Consider the following 16,111-nt stretch of genomic DNA (forward strand, 5'->3'; position numbering starts at 1 on the left):
TCTTGCTCTGGTAGCAGCAAACTCTGCTTTAGTGCCTGACTGCAGCGGGAGACTGCAAATGAAAAGGGTTTTCATACACTAAGACAAAGAAGCATAGTTTTTAATGTCACCGTGATCCTCCCTCTAGTCTTCTTTCCTACGTAATTTGGACAAAAAAAAACCCAAAAACTTCTCTGCCTCCTGCTTTCCAGTGTTTGTATGGAGAGCGCCCATCACCCATTCCCCACGCTTGTCTGATGTAGGTGATAAACTCGGTGGGGCTGGGAACAGCTCGGCAGACATGTGTAGCACACTGTGTATGTTCACAGCATTATCATCCACCCAGATTAGCAGCTGAGCGCTGCTGGTTGCAGACGGCAACGCTTGGGAGTAAATATGGACCTTGCAAGATACCGGTTGAGCTGCCGACTCCGTCGTAGACTCCTTGCCTGACCTTGGGACTGTAGCACTGTCTGCTTGCATGTTTAAAAAGTTAAGATAATATACTTGTCTGCCTCACAAGGATTTTGTAAGGTTATAGGCACTGTTTATTGGAGCTAGCTGTGAAGTATTAATGATGACGAGAGCTATATAAATATCTATGCTCATGAAACCTCAATTAAAACACTATCCGTCTTGCTAGAGGAAAGCACACTTAAAGCCCATCAGTCCCTACAACATCACCGTACAGCTAACACACACGTTTCCCACATCTCGGAGGTGAAAAAAACCCGATGGCGATGCCTTAGTCTGTTAGTCTTAGTCTTAGTCCAGCGATGCATCCAGGAGACGTTGGGGAGAAGCGAAGGCCCCGAGGTGCGTGCGGAGGCATAGCCACTAGCGACAGACATGCTCAGGAGCACACGCACATGCCACATGCTGTATGCACACAGTAAGAGGTCACTTAACCGGGGCTTTACAAACATTTTCAAAGTGCTTTACAAACAATTCATTAATAGATGACATATTTTTGCTAAAGGTACAACCAGCTCAGCCAGATTTTTTACAGGTGTAAATAATACTGAGAGAATTTAAGCACGACCCTTGTTTGTCTTTTAATCCCTCCTCCTGCTGACACATTAAAGGTCTGCTTAATCATCCAGCCCTTTCCCCTCCAAATTCACGAATGCTTCATCCACACTTATTTATTTTACAGAGATTTATACAAATGCCTCCAGGTTTCTTGGCCCCAATGAAAAAACAAACAACGCTAAAACCCAGATGTAACCCAGCGGCGCTATTTAACTCATTAGGAAGAAAAGGTGGCAGCTTAGAAAGCCACCCCGGATACTTTTAACCTGGCCATGAAGAAGCTGAGCGCCCTTGGCTGTTAGAAGACAGGCCAGAAGTGAGGGGAGGGCTGGGGTGGATGAGCATGAGCCCCAACACATGTGCTGGGGTTTCAGCCCACCCTGTCCCTGGGGAGCTGGACTGCGGTGCCATGGGGAGCCCCTGGGACCAGCACCCATGCTGGGGAGGCATGGTGGGGACACTGGGGACGGTGGGGATGTCTCCCAGGGGTGCCAGGCACGCAGGAGGGACAGAAGGGGGTACCTGTTTTGGGGAGAGAGGGCAAGAGCAGGGCTCCCCGGGGATGTTCTGAGGGACAAGGATGGGAGGTGGCAGGTAGGGGGTCCCCAGCCAGGAGAAAAGAGGGGGCCCTTGCTAGGGGTGGCGGGATGCAGCCAGGGAGAAAAGCGCTTCTCGGGGCTGGGGGTGAGGGTCGGGGCTCCCCAGGGAGCGAGGGGGGACTCCTCGGTGCCGAGTGGGGGGGGGTGCAGGTAGGACCCCGACCCCCCCCCCCCCCCCCGGAGGCGCTCTGCGGCGGGCCGGGCTCCCCGGGGCCGGGGCGGCGGCGCCGGGAGGGCGCGGGGAGGTGCCGTCCCTCCCCTGGGCAGTTTCTCGGCGAGGCTGTTTAATAGCGGAGCCGCCCCCGGCCCCTCCCCGTTGGAGCCGGCCCGTGCGGCACGGCGCGGCCGGGGCCGGGGCCGGGGCCGGGGCCGGGACCGGAGCCGGGCCGGGGCCGGAGCCGGAGCCGGGCCGGGGCAGGTGGGGCGCTGCTCGGGCCATGGCGGGGGGCGGCGGGGGGGCGGCCGGCCGCGCCCGGCTGCTGGCCGTGCTGCTGGCGGGGCTGCTCGGCGGGGCGCGGGGTTTCGGCGACGAGGAGGAGCGGCGCTGCGACGCCATCCGCATCGCCATGTGCCAGAACCTGGGCTACAATGTCACCAAGATGCCCAACCTGGTGGGACACGAGCTGCAGGCGGACGCGGAGCTGCAGCTCACCACCTTCACCCCCCTCATCCAGTACGGCTGCTCCAGCCAGCTCCAGGTGGGTTCGGGGCCCCGGGGGTCCCCTTTGTGCGTGGCCGGGCGGGTGGGGGGGAGAGGCGACGTTCTGTGCGGTGCCCGGACCGGCTGCCACCCCCCATCCTCATCCTCATCCCCATCCCCTCGGCTCAGTCCAAAAAAAAACAACCCCGAAAGTCCCGCCGCCTTGCAGTGCCGTGGTTCAGAGAACGAACCACGGGAGAGCGTGGTTCACCCCGGGTGGAGGTGCGGAGGGCGCCGGGGGCAGGGCAGCGCGGCCCCGGGGAGGCGGCGGGTGGCCCGGCGGGTTGTCCCGGCTGCGGGCGGCGGGGAGCGGCGCGGCGCGGTCCTCCCCTCCCGCCCGGGAAAGCGGGGGCTCCCGGAGCTTTGCCTGGTCGCTGCCCTCCGTTTCTCTTGTACCCGAGGTGCTGCGCCCCTCTTAAATGAGAAGCCGACGGAGCTGGCTCCGGGGAGCTGCCGGCTGCTCGGGACCTCCTCCGAGCGTTTCACCGCAGGAGTTTCTTTCCCAGGCGAATGGCAAGATCCTTGTCCTCCCCACGGGCATGGATTTCATCAAACAAAACCCGGCTTGTTTCTTGGGGCAGAGTTCCCGAATTAGCACGCGATCCCTCTTACGTTGTCGCGTCGCAGAATTGCGATTATTCAAAAGCCGAGAAAACTACAATATTTTATTACCGTTGTAAATACGTACGTGAGCTTATGGTAAAAGAAGAAGACATTCTTCTAGGAGGATTGTGAACCAAAGTAATTCAATAAATGCCTTTTCTTCTGTTTGTTTGTTAGCTGTAATATCCAGGCAGTGCCTAGAACAAATATAAGTATTTGTTTAAACCGCTTCAATTTGTTTTTTTGCTTTCCTAAATTGCACCCTTGAGGTTTAGATCTGGCTAAATCCCACTCGCTTTATTGAAACTGGTGGGCTAAATTTACATGGAGCTAATCTAGGGAGTAAAATGTTCAGGCTTTGGCTTCGGACCACATTTGAACTGAAAGAAGACAACATTTTTAGTTTTGGGGTTTTTTTTCTCCTTTGTTTTTATTGTTCTTGGTTTATTTGTTTTATGCTGCTTCCTATTTTTTAAGGCAAAGGACCAAACGTTACTGCTAAAAAGGCAAAAAAAGAGAACTTGTTATATTTTGACCTGTTTAATTTTCCCCTAACGCACTTGTGATTTCTGTTTCTTCCAGTTCTTCCTTTGTTCGGTCTATGTCCCGATGTGCACAGAGAAGATTAACATCCCCATAGGTCCCTGCGGTGGCATGTGCCTCTCTGTCAAAAGAAGATGCGAACCCGTTTTAAAAGAATTTGGATTTGCCTGGCCGGACAGCTTAAACTGCAGCAAATTCCCACCCCAGAATGATCACAACCACATGTGCATGGAGGGCCCAGGAGACGAAGAGGTTCCCCTTCATAGCAAGACCTCCTTGCAGCCTGGAGAAGAGTGCCACAGCATGGGATCTAACTCGGATCAGTACATCTGGGTGAAGAGAAGCTTGAACTGCGTCCTGAAGTGCGGCTACGACGCTGGTCTCTACAGCAGGTCAGCTAAGGAATTCACAGATATCTGGATGGCCGTGTGGGCCAGTCTTTGCTTCATCTCAACTGCCTTCACAGTCCTGACCTTCCTGATTGATTCATCCAGATTTTCCTACCCGGAGCGCCCAATCATATTTTTGAGCATGTGCTACAATATTTATAGCATTGCTTATATTGTGAGGCTAACTGTGGGCCGGGAAAGGATATCCTGTGATTTTGAAGAGGCAGCAGAACCTGTTCTTATCCAAGAAGGTCTTAAGAACACAGGATGTGCTATAATTTTCTTGCTGATGTATTTTTTCGGGATGGCTAGCTCCATCTGGTGGGTTATTCTGACATTGACGTGGTTTCTGGCTGCAGGACTCAAGTGGGGCCATGAAGCTATAGAAATGCACAGCTCTTATTTCCATATTGCAGCCTGGGCTATCCCCGCTGTGAAGACCATAGTCATTTTGATTATGAGACTAGTAGACGCAGACGAGCTCACCGGTCTGTGCTACGTTGGGAACCAGAACCTAGATGCGCTGACAGGCTTTGTCGTCGCTCCGCTTTTTACCTACCTGGTCATTGGGACTTTATTCATTGCAGCGGGACTCGTGGCCTTATTTAAAATCAGGTCTAATCTCCAGAAAGATGGAACTAAAACCGACAAACTGGAAAGACTGATGGTCAAAATCGGTGTCTTTTCAGTGCTGTACACCGTCCCAGCAACGTGTGTCATCGCCTGTTATTTCTACGAAATCTCCAACTGGGCTGTTTTCCGCTATTCGGCAGATGATTCCAATATGGCAGTGGAGATGCTGAAAATCTTCATGTCCCTCCTGGTGGGTATAACATCAGGTATGTGGATCTGGTCAGCCAAAACTCTGCACACGTGGCAGAAGTGCTCGAACAGACTGGTGAACTCAGGGAAAGTGAAACAGGAGAAGAGAGCAGATGGTTGGGTGAAACCTGGGAAAGGGAACGAGACCGTGGTATGAGAAAAGGACAACACCCCGACGGTCTGACTGCTCTCCCGTGAAGGACTGATCGTGTGTAAGCATTGCCGTGTAAAGGCTGGGAGTAGAGTAGGGAGACGGTTACACAACCTGTCTCTGGGGGATGGAAAAAAAAGCCTTAAAGGATAAACAGCAAAAAGATCATGCTGCAGATACAATAGCCATAAACCATACTGCCCAAAATAGGAAAGCCCAGGGAGGCTTTAAAAGCTGTGAAATATCCAAACACGTTATCTTCCTTTTTTTTTTGAAGCAGGATGCAATATACTGAAGTCTTTAGAAGCTGAGGGACTGTAGCCCACAGCTGTGGGATGTTGTTTTCTTTTCATCATCTTATAGCTGATGGAGGAAAGGCGGTCCGGGGCCAAATTCTGGGCTGATTTTTAGGGTCCAGTTATCAGAAGATGGAGTACCCAGGACGTCAGTTAGATGTCTTCTTTCTGAGTTCAGCATCGTGAAGGAAGCGCCTGACGAAGGTTGTGTCTTTGTGCCCTGGGGAATTCTGTTGCTCCCATACGCTGCACAAGCCAGCCAAGGATCAGGTCCCTAGCAAATACCAAGTGGACTTTCCAGGTCTGAGAGTTACCCATTCTGAGTAGGATTTAGTGAGGTATTAGTGAGGAGGATTCTTTAAGTCATCTGATGGTCTAATAATAATTTTGACACATTTACTGTCTGTAACCTGGTCTGAATTGAGAGTTGACTCTGCCTTGAGCAGGAATTTGGACCTCCCTAGGTCCCTTCCCACCGAATTATTCTGTGGTTCAGTCAATATTTCTTATTTTTTAAAAGCTTTACTCAAGGCCATTGTCAGAAGTAGAGGAGTCAGTGGGAGCTGGGAACTGTGTATGGTCTTCTGCATCGATTATCGTTATCAGCCTGCCTCTGTTCCTGTCCCTTCAGGTGCTCCTGCTATTTCCAGTGGACTACTTTTTTCTACTGCATTTAATAGCTTTAAATAAAGTCTTACATTATAGTGTTCCTTCCTCCAGGAAAGAGAAAAATGAGTTGAGGGTCTCTTCAAACAATGCCAGTTTTCTCCAAGTAAACTTATCTGGCTCTCTCTGGAGACACATTGCATGAAGCAATTAAGTCTTAATATATTTCATTCAGTGCGATGGTATCTCTGCAGACGCCAGTCTGGGGAGAAGCAAAATGTTAAGTTCCTTGGCAACCTCATGTTCACACAGATCAGTTGTATAATTATGTGTTTCAGTTACAATTAAAGGAACATTCTCAGCCCATGACATCGCAGTACAGCTGACTGCCTCACAACGTTGCTCCAATTGCTCACTGACAGCTACGGAGATTTTTTTTAACGTATATTTACATGCAGAATGTGAGCAGGCATTCAGTCCTCAGGAATGACAAGAGACATTTCCAGTTTTTGTAAAGGGATCCCAAGAGAAGAGATCCAACTTCTTCATGAATAATGTTGTTTCGTAGCACCTGTCGAGTTTTCTTACCCTTTCATTTGAGGAGGCATCAGCTTGTGCTCGTGGGTAACTCGAACCTTGTGTCAGGGGCTTGTGTGGCTAATAAGAAAGGTGATGCAAATAGAAATAGCCCAGAAGTACTTAAGAGAGCACTGTTTTGATACTCTATCCCTTTGAAGGACCTTTGGTTTTATCTGTGTGCCCTAAACTTTTGCTCAGTTTGTTTGTGTGGAACCTGGTCAGCTGTGAGCATCCCCCCAGTGCCCCGACTAGCACGACCTCCGAGGGCAGCTGAGAACAGGCACTGCTTTATTACAGTCCTCACTTTTCATACAGGTGCCCCACGTGCTTCCCAAACCACAATTCATTCCAGCTCTGGCCGTGAGCACTAATCTGTCCCAGAAGCGTGTATTGTTTCAATGTCAATGTTGAAACATGTGCTAGAGCACATTTAAAAAAAAAAAACCTAAACCCCAAACAAACCCTAATTGCAGTCTTTGCGGTTGGGCTCCCTCTCCAGCAGAACAAGTGACAACTTGACACATTCTGCTCAAGACGCACAAGCATTGTCTTGGCCAACGCCACATACCAGCCGAGCCTTTTCATCTTCTCCATAAAGTCTCTCGCTATTAGTGTTGTGTTTGGATCTGGTTGTTCCTCTGTGGACAAGGAGTTCTGCAAGTACGAAATCTTCAGATGACCGAGTTTCTCCATTGTGCGATCTTTCTCCTGGCTCAGCAAGGGATGTGAAGTCGGCAACTCTATGTTGACTTTCAAGGTGCGAGGATGCAGTAGGAGCCTTGTCTTTTAACCTAGTATCGGGCTGTGCCAAGGTGTCACGTTCACTCAAGTGTCCTTCACTCTGAAACGGTTTGGATACTCTCCTGGCCAATACGACCCATGTTTGGCCTGACTGATTCAATAAACGGCGTTTTTAACCATGTTATGTACACAGAAGTGAATGTTAAGTAGTCCCTTGTTATCAGATCCCTGCATTGCTGCCTGTGACCCCGTGGACTGTGACAGACAGATGTCCCCGGTGATTTGAGACATTGGAAGTGAGTCGGATGAGGATAGCACTGTGTAGCCCTACAAGGGACCCGGGGAGATGTTCCTATTAAAGAGTGTGAGGGACTCAAATACTATGGGGAGGAGATGGGCTGGGGAGAGACACCAGCTGCTGTTCCTGAAGGAACATCTTTCCCGAGCATTTGGGGGGACGTTGTACCAACCCAAAGCAAAATTAGCTGTTACAGCGATGAAACTGTTCCATAAATGTATTCATCCACATGCGTTTACCTTGCTCCGCTTCGGGGCTGTATGAGTGGGAAGTCACAGCAGATAGCCTAAAACCTGGCAGTTGTGAAGAGTGGGTATCTGCAACTCGTATGTTCTCTTGTTTCAACATTGTTATGAATTTAAAGCCAAAAAATGTGTGACTAATCCTGTCTCGGAAGTGCAGTTGCTGCAGTTACACAACTAGAAACTTTGCAGCAGTTCCCTTCCTTGTGCAGTCCCTGCTCCCCCCCTGCCCCCCCACCCCACCCCGTGTGTGCTCTTCTCACTGCAGGTTTTGGAAGCATCTGCTGGAGAGGTACAAGCTTAGCTCTTACATTAAACACACAAGTTAGCTCCTTTTTCTGAATTTTAAGGAAATAGACACTGATTATTTTGGGGTGTACAGAAAATATATCTACTTCAATGTATGTACTGTAAATTTCTAATTTATCACTGTAAAAAAAAACAAAAACTTTGCTATTTAATTTTTATATCAAAATAAAATTTTAACCTCTGTGGGTAACTAAGGTATTCCTGGCAGCCCTCACATTTTTTGGTGAGTTTGTTTCTTAAATTGGCTTCATCACTGTTGCAAGTGCTTTTTTCCCCTGAAGGAAGAAGGGCTGAAATGCTCACGCTGCAGTGAATGGATGCTCCGAATGGGTTAATCCGGCACGGTTTGGTTCTAAATGTGGGTTGCAAGAAATAACTGAGAACAAAACATCACTGGGCAATGGTGAAAGTACGTGCATGCTTCCGGGCTTGCACATGGGGTGGACAGAAACCCTTTCAAAGACGGTGCACAGGTCCCAGGCACTGGCTGGGGAAGCAGCTGGAGCTTTGGGCTTGTCTGAGCATGTCCCCAAAACCGAATGGGAGTGCAAAGATGGAAACGCAACCATCCGCTGCTCTAAGACTGCTGTGAGATGGCTCCTGGGGAGAGTAGAGCCTCCCGTAAGGCTCCTTTTTATTTCACGTATTATGGAATACGTGCATCCAAAGATGCACTGAGCATTCAGATCCGGGGCGTATGGTGGAGGAGGGTGGTGTTGCGTATATGCCTGTTGAGTATATGAGAACTATTAGTGGCTTTTGGAAGGGGCAAATTCTGCTCTTAGTAACATGCTTGAAATAAGTTCACTCCTAGGGGTAATTTCAGCCCTTCAGAGAACAGATTAAATTGATTGTCTACATTTTCTTGCAATGTTTTTTTAAAAAATTAGCTTATTAATGCTCCGCTTATTTTTCATTCCTTTTTATCATTTCTGTTCACAGTTAGGATGTATGGTGGCAGCGAGGAGTTCCTTCTTTTTGTGTATGTCCCTCACCAGTTTCTCTGGCACTGTTAGTACAGTTTGTGATATTAGTCATCATCTAAACCCACTTCATCACCTCCATCATGAAGCATTCTGTGTGCAGGATTACTTAACTAGCATAATATTATTCTAATAAGAATCTAAATCAGACTAGAGTGGATAATGGTGAGGATGTGCTATAAAGAAGACAGTAGGAATTATCACCTGTGTATCTGTAGCTAATCAAGTTTTGAAGAGCAGCATCTAAACCTGGTAATTAGAGTGATTTGCTCATGCCTTTGGCAGCTCATCACTGTAATGTTCTCAGGTTGGTGATTAATGAGATCTCTGACTTGAAATTAGGAGTCTTTAATATAGCTACAGTTAAACGTAACAAACATAAAAGAGCTTCTGGGGGAGGGTGGAGGATCTCCTCTTGTTGTTGGGGCTGTTCGCACCACCAGAGAACCTCAGACATAGCGTTCGAGATGGTGTTGGCTGCGCCAGGTCTCTCTGATGGCCACTTGCCCATATGCACGTCCCCCACATCAGGCATCTCAGAGCATCACCTGTGAAGTGACAGTGGATTGCTGTAGTGGCTTCGAATGGGGGACAACCTCCCCGAGCCACTGGGATGACAAATCAGCCCAGGTTTGCCTATGGAGGGGAGTATGTGGCTGTATACAAAACCCACAAAAAGTAACTTCTATCAGGACCTTTTGTTTGTTTGATTGGTTTTGTCTTATTTTGTTAAAGCTGCCTTTAAAGAGAGCAAATGTTAAGGACTTCATAGCAAAGGAGACCAGAGTTCTGCTGCCAGAAGTCAGGAGCACCCTAGGCTCCAGTAATGTGAAAATGTGGTATTGTGAGACTCTGGCTTCGGTGGTGAAGTTTCCACCACACCCCCTCCGTCCTCAGCCACTCATTCCCATAACTGTGCTGCATTTCAGCTCCTCCTTCATTTCACCAGTGCAACTATTTGCGGCGCTGCACTGCCAAGCAGATCAGCAAAAAGATCTGGGTTAAAAATAACTGTCAGGGTTTTCGTTTTGTTTTATGCTGGAGGTTTATTTTTAACTTGGATCGTGTCAGTGATCTGGTTTACGCGGCAGCCCCACAAGAGCTGCACTGGCACAGCAAGGCAGCATGAACTGCCGGGGCAGCAGGGGTCTGGTTTGCATTGCCTTGGCTCCCGAAGGCAGCGTCCTGTGGAGCTGCTCCCCCAGCCCTCTTGCACCATCATACCTGAGAGGCCAGAACTGCATCTGCCTGCAGGGATGCAGGAATGGGTGAGAGACAAGCAGCAACTACCCGACCACTTCCAGCTTCCCCAGCCTCTGCTAAAATAGCAAAGCTTTCGGTAGGGCTGTTGGAAACTCCTTAAGTTTGATGCTTCACCTGGGATGATCGAGTCCAGCTTTGAACTGCTCACCTGTAGGTGAAAGCCCCGTAGCAGCTGTGCCACTGATGCTCCATAGTGCCCTTTTCGGCACGCTTGGGCTAATTGGCTCATAATATAAACCAGGAGCTTGCAGCCTCTGCCTCAACCTAGGACCGTTCAACCAGACTGACAAATACTAATGTAGTTTGAGTGCGAAGTGGAGCATCTCTTCATGCTTGCAAAGCCAACACTGGCTGCGACAGTGATGAGGCAGAGCACGGTCCAGGCTGGAACTACATTGTGCCATGTGCCCGCTGCACCTCGCCAAGAAGAACGGCTGAGAGGATGGCTGCAGATCGGGCAGCTCCCAGTTGATGCTGAGCTGGTACAGTAGATCCCATATCACTAATATTTCCTGCAGCTGGGAAATGATTTCTGGCCAGAAGTCCTGTGCATCCTGGCAGACTCCAGCTGTTGTAACAGCTTTATGTTGTTAACAACCAGATGTTTTGTTTTATGCTCTGGGAACAGCCTACCAAACAGTCACCACAGGGCTGGAAGAGCACAAAGGTGGCTTAGAGGGCAGCAGCAGCAAACAAGGACTCACGTGCTAAGGTATCACTGAGAAACTGTCCTTCTGTTTTCCTATTTTTTTGGGAGAGTGGGGACCTTCATGTGCCAGATGTTAGGTACAACACCAGAGGAAACCGGTTAAATTCCAAACTCAAATATTATTGCACCGCAAAGTTTACTGTAATTTGTAACTTTTGATTCTGTTGCTGTGTTTGCTTGCCAGAAGCAAAAATGCTGTTTAATTAGATCCACTTCAGAGGGCTCGGGGAAGGGAGACTTAAATTTTGTCCATTTTTAAATCAATGGTTTAAAACATTAAAAAACCCCAATTACCCATGGCTTGTCGATACACCGGCGAGATAAATATCTTCATTTTATACTTCCATCAGTGTTTAGCTAGTTTCCTGCCTGGTTCTCTCATTTCCTGAGCTCACTCTGAGGAAGGGAAAAACATCCTTCCTGCAAAATAGATGCAAATCATTTGACAATCTGCTTCTACAATATTAAGGTTTAGAACATTATTATGCAGAGAAACAGCCTGACATTAAATGTTTTAATGGATGAAGTGAAGTATTTTCTTCCAAAGCAAATCAGAGACACTCTCACTCACATACTGGGTAAGGGATGATAAGCGGAGTGCCATGGAAAAGCAGGAATTGACTCTTTTCAGGGATTTTTCTTGCACTTTTGGGTCTTCTGCTTTGCAGCAAGGAGTGGCTGACATCTAGCGGCAGCTGCACCCTGGCCCCAGCCCCTCGCCGCCGCTCTCCAGCCCTGCTCCCCACTCGTTTCCAGGCCATTCCCGGGGGGGTTGTTCGGGGCAGATTTGCTTTTCGTGGCACTACGGGGCTGGGATGCAAAGCGGGGAGCTGCTGCTGGACTGGGGCTCCTCACCTCTGCCTGCTCCCCAGCCCTGCCAGGCCGTGCCCCGATGCGCGTCGCAATCCTCCCGGGAGGGTTTCTACCTCTTCAATAAGACCAACGCCACCATAGGCTTTCATAGAATCATGGAATGGTTTGGGTTGGAAGGGACCTTTGGAGGTCATCTAGTCCAACCCCCTCTGCAATGAGCAGGGACATCTTCAGCTAGATCAGGTTGCTCAGAGCCCCGTCCAACCTGACCTGGAATGTTTCCAGGGACGGGGCATCCACCACCCCTCTGGGCAACCTGTTCCAGTGTTTCACCACCCTGGCTTTCTTCCAGGTTTCTACCGTTGAACCCATTAAATGGGTGTTCAGAGGCAATGGGGTGCAGCAACAAGAGGACCGTCTATCCCCTCCCTCCATCAAGGCTCCAAACCAGCATCTGGAAATGTGAGGGCAAAGCAGGGCATGTACCTTAGCTGCTGGTGTGAAGACCTTGCCCAGCAGCACATCTGCTGGCCCTGGGCCGTAAGTGATGGTTTGTACCAAGTGCATCAGCTAAGGAAATCACGAGCTCATCCTCCATTTAATATTAATCTCTCCTCGCTCAGCCCTCGTCTCGGGGCTGCTGTGGCTACAGCAGGTTGCTAACATTGCTCACAGAGGAAAAAAAAAGACCCAGTAACATGGCAGCGTGGCAAAAGGGCCCAAGGGCCACCTGTCCCCTGCTGTGGCAAGGAAAGCTGCCAGTAGCAGAAGCCAGCAGCACGTATACTCCAAAAAGGTCGTTCAAAAGACTTAACACGATCTCTTCCTTGCCCTTATACTAGTTATTTTTAAAAGAAAAAGGACTGGGAAAGCACAGCAGAAAGGAAAGCCTCCAGCCTGAGATGATAGCCTTTCTTCTTTCTGCTGCCATTTGGCAGTGGTGGGAAAAAGCTGGCAGGCCCCAGGGAGAAAGCAAAAAGCATTTGCAGAGTCATGCAAAAGAGAACAACAATAAAACTGTAGCATCTTTTTGAAAGGTAGGGGGTGTGGGAGAGGCCTGGAAACGGGGAAGAGGGGTTCTCAGAGGAGGAGGGAATATATATATAGTGCTGAAAAAAATCAGCTACAGAGGCCCCAGCGTATGAAAGTTAGGACAAACAATAATACCATTCCACTCACAAAACAATCATGTTTCTACAGCTGTGGCCTGAGTGGAGCCAAAAGAAGTGAGGCGTCATCCCCGCTTCCCCGGAGAATGGTTTTATAACTGAAGCAGGGAAAGGAGCAGGTCTCATCCTGAAATACCAGTAATTCATCCTGTCATTGTCAACGAAGCCAGCCCTCAGTTTGCCGTGGGATGAGCTGGGTTTCGCTTCTGTAAGCTCATGAGGTCCCTCCCTCTCCAAAATGCCCAAGAGCAGCATCTGTGTCTGCCAGAGCCCTGCCAGCTTTGGGATGCACCAGGACGCTGCACAGGGCCGCATCCCTTCCTCCCCCTCTCCTCGGGATATCAGGTGCTTTTTCTTTTTTTGGCTGTGAAAAGTCAAGTCTGAGAGACGTGGCCACCAGCCCAGTCCTCCTCGCTTGTGTAGCCTTTCCAGTAGCTGTGCTCTGCAGCCCCACAACTCCCTCCCACAGCCTGTGCTCCCGTCAGGAGTCAGGAGTTTGCTGTCCCGTTCCCAAATCTGCTACTGAGCGGCTGTCACAGAGGGGATGGCCCTGCCATGGCGGACTAAGAGAGAGAGAGCAGGATCCAAGAGCTGCCATGGCTGTTGGGACATGCGTGATGATAAGAGAGGAAAGGGCCTCAAGTTGCACCAGGGGAGGTTTAGATTGGATTAGTTAGGAAAAACGTCTTCACCAAAAGGGTTGTCAAGCACTGGAACAGGCTGTCCAGGGAAGCGGTTGAGTCACCATCCCTGGAGGTATTTAAAAGACGTATAGACGTGGCACTTAGGGACATGGTTTACTGGTGGATTTGGCAGTGTTAGGTTTACGGTTGGACTCGATGATCTTAAGGTTCATTTCCAACCTAAATGATTCTATGATTCTATGATACTACTTCGGTACTGGGCCATGCAGAGGAAGGCAGTGTATGGGTACGCAAGGAGTGCCTGGGACCTCCCCACCTCTCCAGCTCTTGCAAAGCAACTGAAGCAGAAGAGGCACAAGTTTTTAAATGCTCAGATTTGAAAGCCTTGCCCTACAACCCCAGAAGAACCCAACTAACCTCCTAGCAACAGAAGAAAGACCAAGAGGTTTGAAGATCTGTTGGCCCAGAGGCACAACAGAGTGGGGTGAGCAGGAGAAAAATCTCCATGTGACTAGATTCACAGCAAAAATAAAACCTGGCACTTCACACCCCGTTCCCTACTGCACCTGTTGGCTCATCACCACTCATTTGAGGAAGGAAAGAGATTTCTTCCACAAGGAGAAGGGAAGAATCTGCCTTATTGAAAAAAAAAAGACCGCAAAGTCCTTTCTCCATCTAACTTCTATAGCTCATCGACAAATCTACACACAAATTTGACTAAGAGTGGTTTTTTAACTAATGCAGACATGCACATAGAGAGCCTTTAGAAATTCCTATCTCAGAATCACATTCTTAATGAAGACAAAACTCAGGTTAAATAATTTACCTCCTGTTGCAGAGGAAGTGATTGCTGAGCCTGGGACTAGAAGGCCAGTGTTTAGGGACCTCAGGCTGCATCTCTTTCTGAAAACCACCCCCTAATTTCTAGGAAGCACTAGAGCAGGTAGACGCAGGGCTGCCACATGCCAGCTGCCAAAGGAGATGGAGCTGCTGTGCCGCACGGTGGTACCAATGGTGAGGAGCGGCTGGGATCCAAAGCTGCCTTTCCTGGCTAGCCAGGGCCCTTGGGGCAGGCTTTGGAGAAGGAGTACAGATGTGACCACCAAACCCTGGGTCTCCTGAGCCGCACCATGTTCTTGTGCTAATGCGTTGATTCCCCTGGATGCAGAAGAAAAAAGAAAAATCTCTCTAATAACACAGAGGTTGGAAAACAAACTGGACTTGAGCCCCGTAGTGCAGAAGAAGGAGGAAGGAAGACACCAGAGAGATGCAGACTTGAACAGCATGGAAGGAAAGCTCCAAGGTGCCCCAGAGTGTGGGCAGATGTCTGTCCCCGGGCCAGCCATGGCTGCTCGGCACTCCTACGGGGCTGCTGGCAAAGGGACAGCACGCGACAGCTCAAAGGTGTGGGGTGTTTAAACTAATCCGGGCACCGCTGCCCAAAGCAGATGAGGCAGCGCCCAGCTCTTGGCAGAGCTGAAGGGTGAGTAGCTGCCAGCAGAAGCAAAAACTGAGAGTGAAAGATTTTCAATAGATGCAGCCATTTGCAAAGTGCATGTCTGTCCACAGCTGATCATAGAATCATAGAATCATTTAGGTTGGAAGAGACCCTTAAGACCATGGAGTCCAACCGTAAACCTAACACCCTTTAGCCCTTTTTTATTAACGGCTTAATATGCTCTAATCATGTCCTCACATTAACAAGAACACTTTAAGCTGGCATTTGAACAGGACAAAACTAGCATTTCAGCTCAGATACCAGCTTGGAGGCACTTGCCAGCTTCAAACCACTGTCTCGGGTTCCTGTTTGATGCTTTAAACCACCTAACATCTGCTGGAGGTGAGGGAAAGTGGTTTTGGCTGTGACTAGAACATAACATGTTATATCCGTGAAGGTAATAGCAATTTGTCTGGTAAATAAACAGAAAAAAATAATTACTATCCTTCTTGCTGGGTTCAGTAACCACTGACTTGGTCGTAAGTAACCATAAGAATGGTTACAATCTGGTCACCTTATACATTAAATTCCCTGAGGGCTGGGCTTAGTTCTGGGAGCTCTACCTGCAATTCAGCAGGGTCCTATGAATCCAGATTTCTATAGTTATCACTCATGACAGAAAAGGAAGAATTAATTTCAGTGTGCATTTCATAAAGAAAATAGAATTAGAAAGAAAGAAGACCTTTTAAAGAAGTACCAAACTCTCAGGAGCAAGGAGTAGTGGAGAAAGGATAAGGGGCTTTTCCATGGCACGAGTGTGTGGCAACACCATGCAAATCCTATTTCTTCTTGAAATGGGAACACATGAGGACATATTCATTTCTGTCATTTCACTAAAAAGCTGGGTTTTTAAAATTATTCTACATAATGTGAGTATAACTTTAGTTACACTATCTCACCAACTTTGCTGAACAACTTTAATGCATCAACAGGAAAAAATGGATTTATCTTCAAAAACGTTGATTTTGACTCTTGATTCAAAGTATTTCAACCTAAATTTTGTGGGAATAAATACCGTTTGATTCATTACTCCCAAAATATTGACTCTGATCTGGAGTGTTTGCTCAGTGACCAGCCTCAGAGCACTCTGAAATCATGGGGGTGTTGTTGACTCGCTTGATGGATGCCAGACTGGTGAGCAGG

The 16,111-nt window shown here is 48.8% G+C and overlaps 1 protein-coding gene across 1 annotated transcript; it reads left to right on the forward strand.

Moving 5' to 3' along the window:
* The first annotated feature begins 2,047 nt into the window (after window positions 1-2,047).
* On the forward strand, window positions 2,048-8,079 carry FZD4 (frizzled class receptor 4). Its single transcript, XM_076328344.1, has 2 exons — window positions 2,048-2,308; window positions 3,496-8,079. Exons 1-2 carry the CDS (start codon window positions 2,048-2,050, stop codon window positions 4,822-4,824), a joined length of 1,590 nt encoding a protein of 529 aa, XP_076184459.1. The 3' UTR covers window positions 4,825-8,079.
* The last annotated feature ends 8,032 nt before the right edge of the window (window positions 8,080-16,111 follow it).

The sequence above is a fragment of the Aptenodytes patagonicus genome, chromosome 1 (assembly GCF_965638725.1).
Source record: "Aptenodytes patagonicus chromosome 1, bAptPat1.pri.cur, whole genome shotgun sequence".
NCBI classification, from domain to species: Eukaryota; Metazoa; Chordata; class Aves; order Sphenisciformes; family Spheniscidae; genus Aptenodytes; species Aptenodytes patagonicus.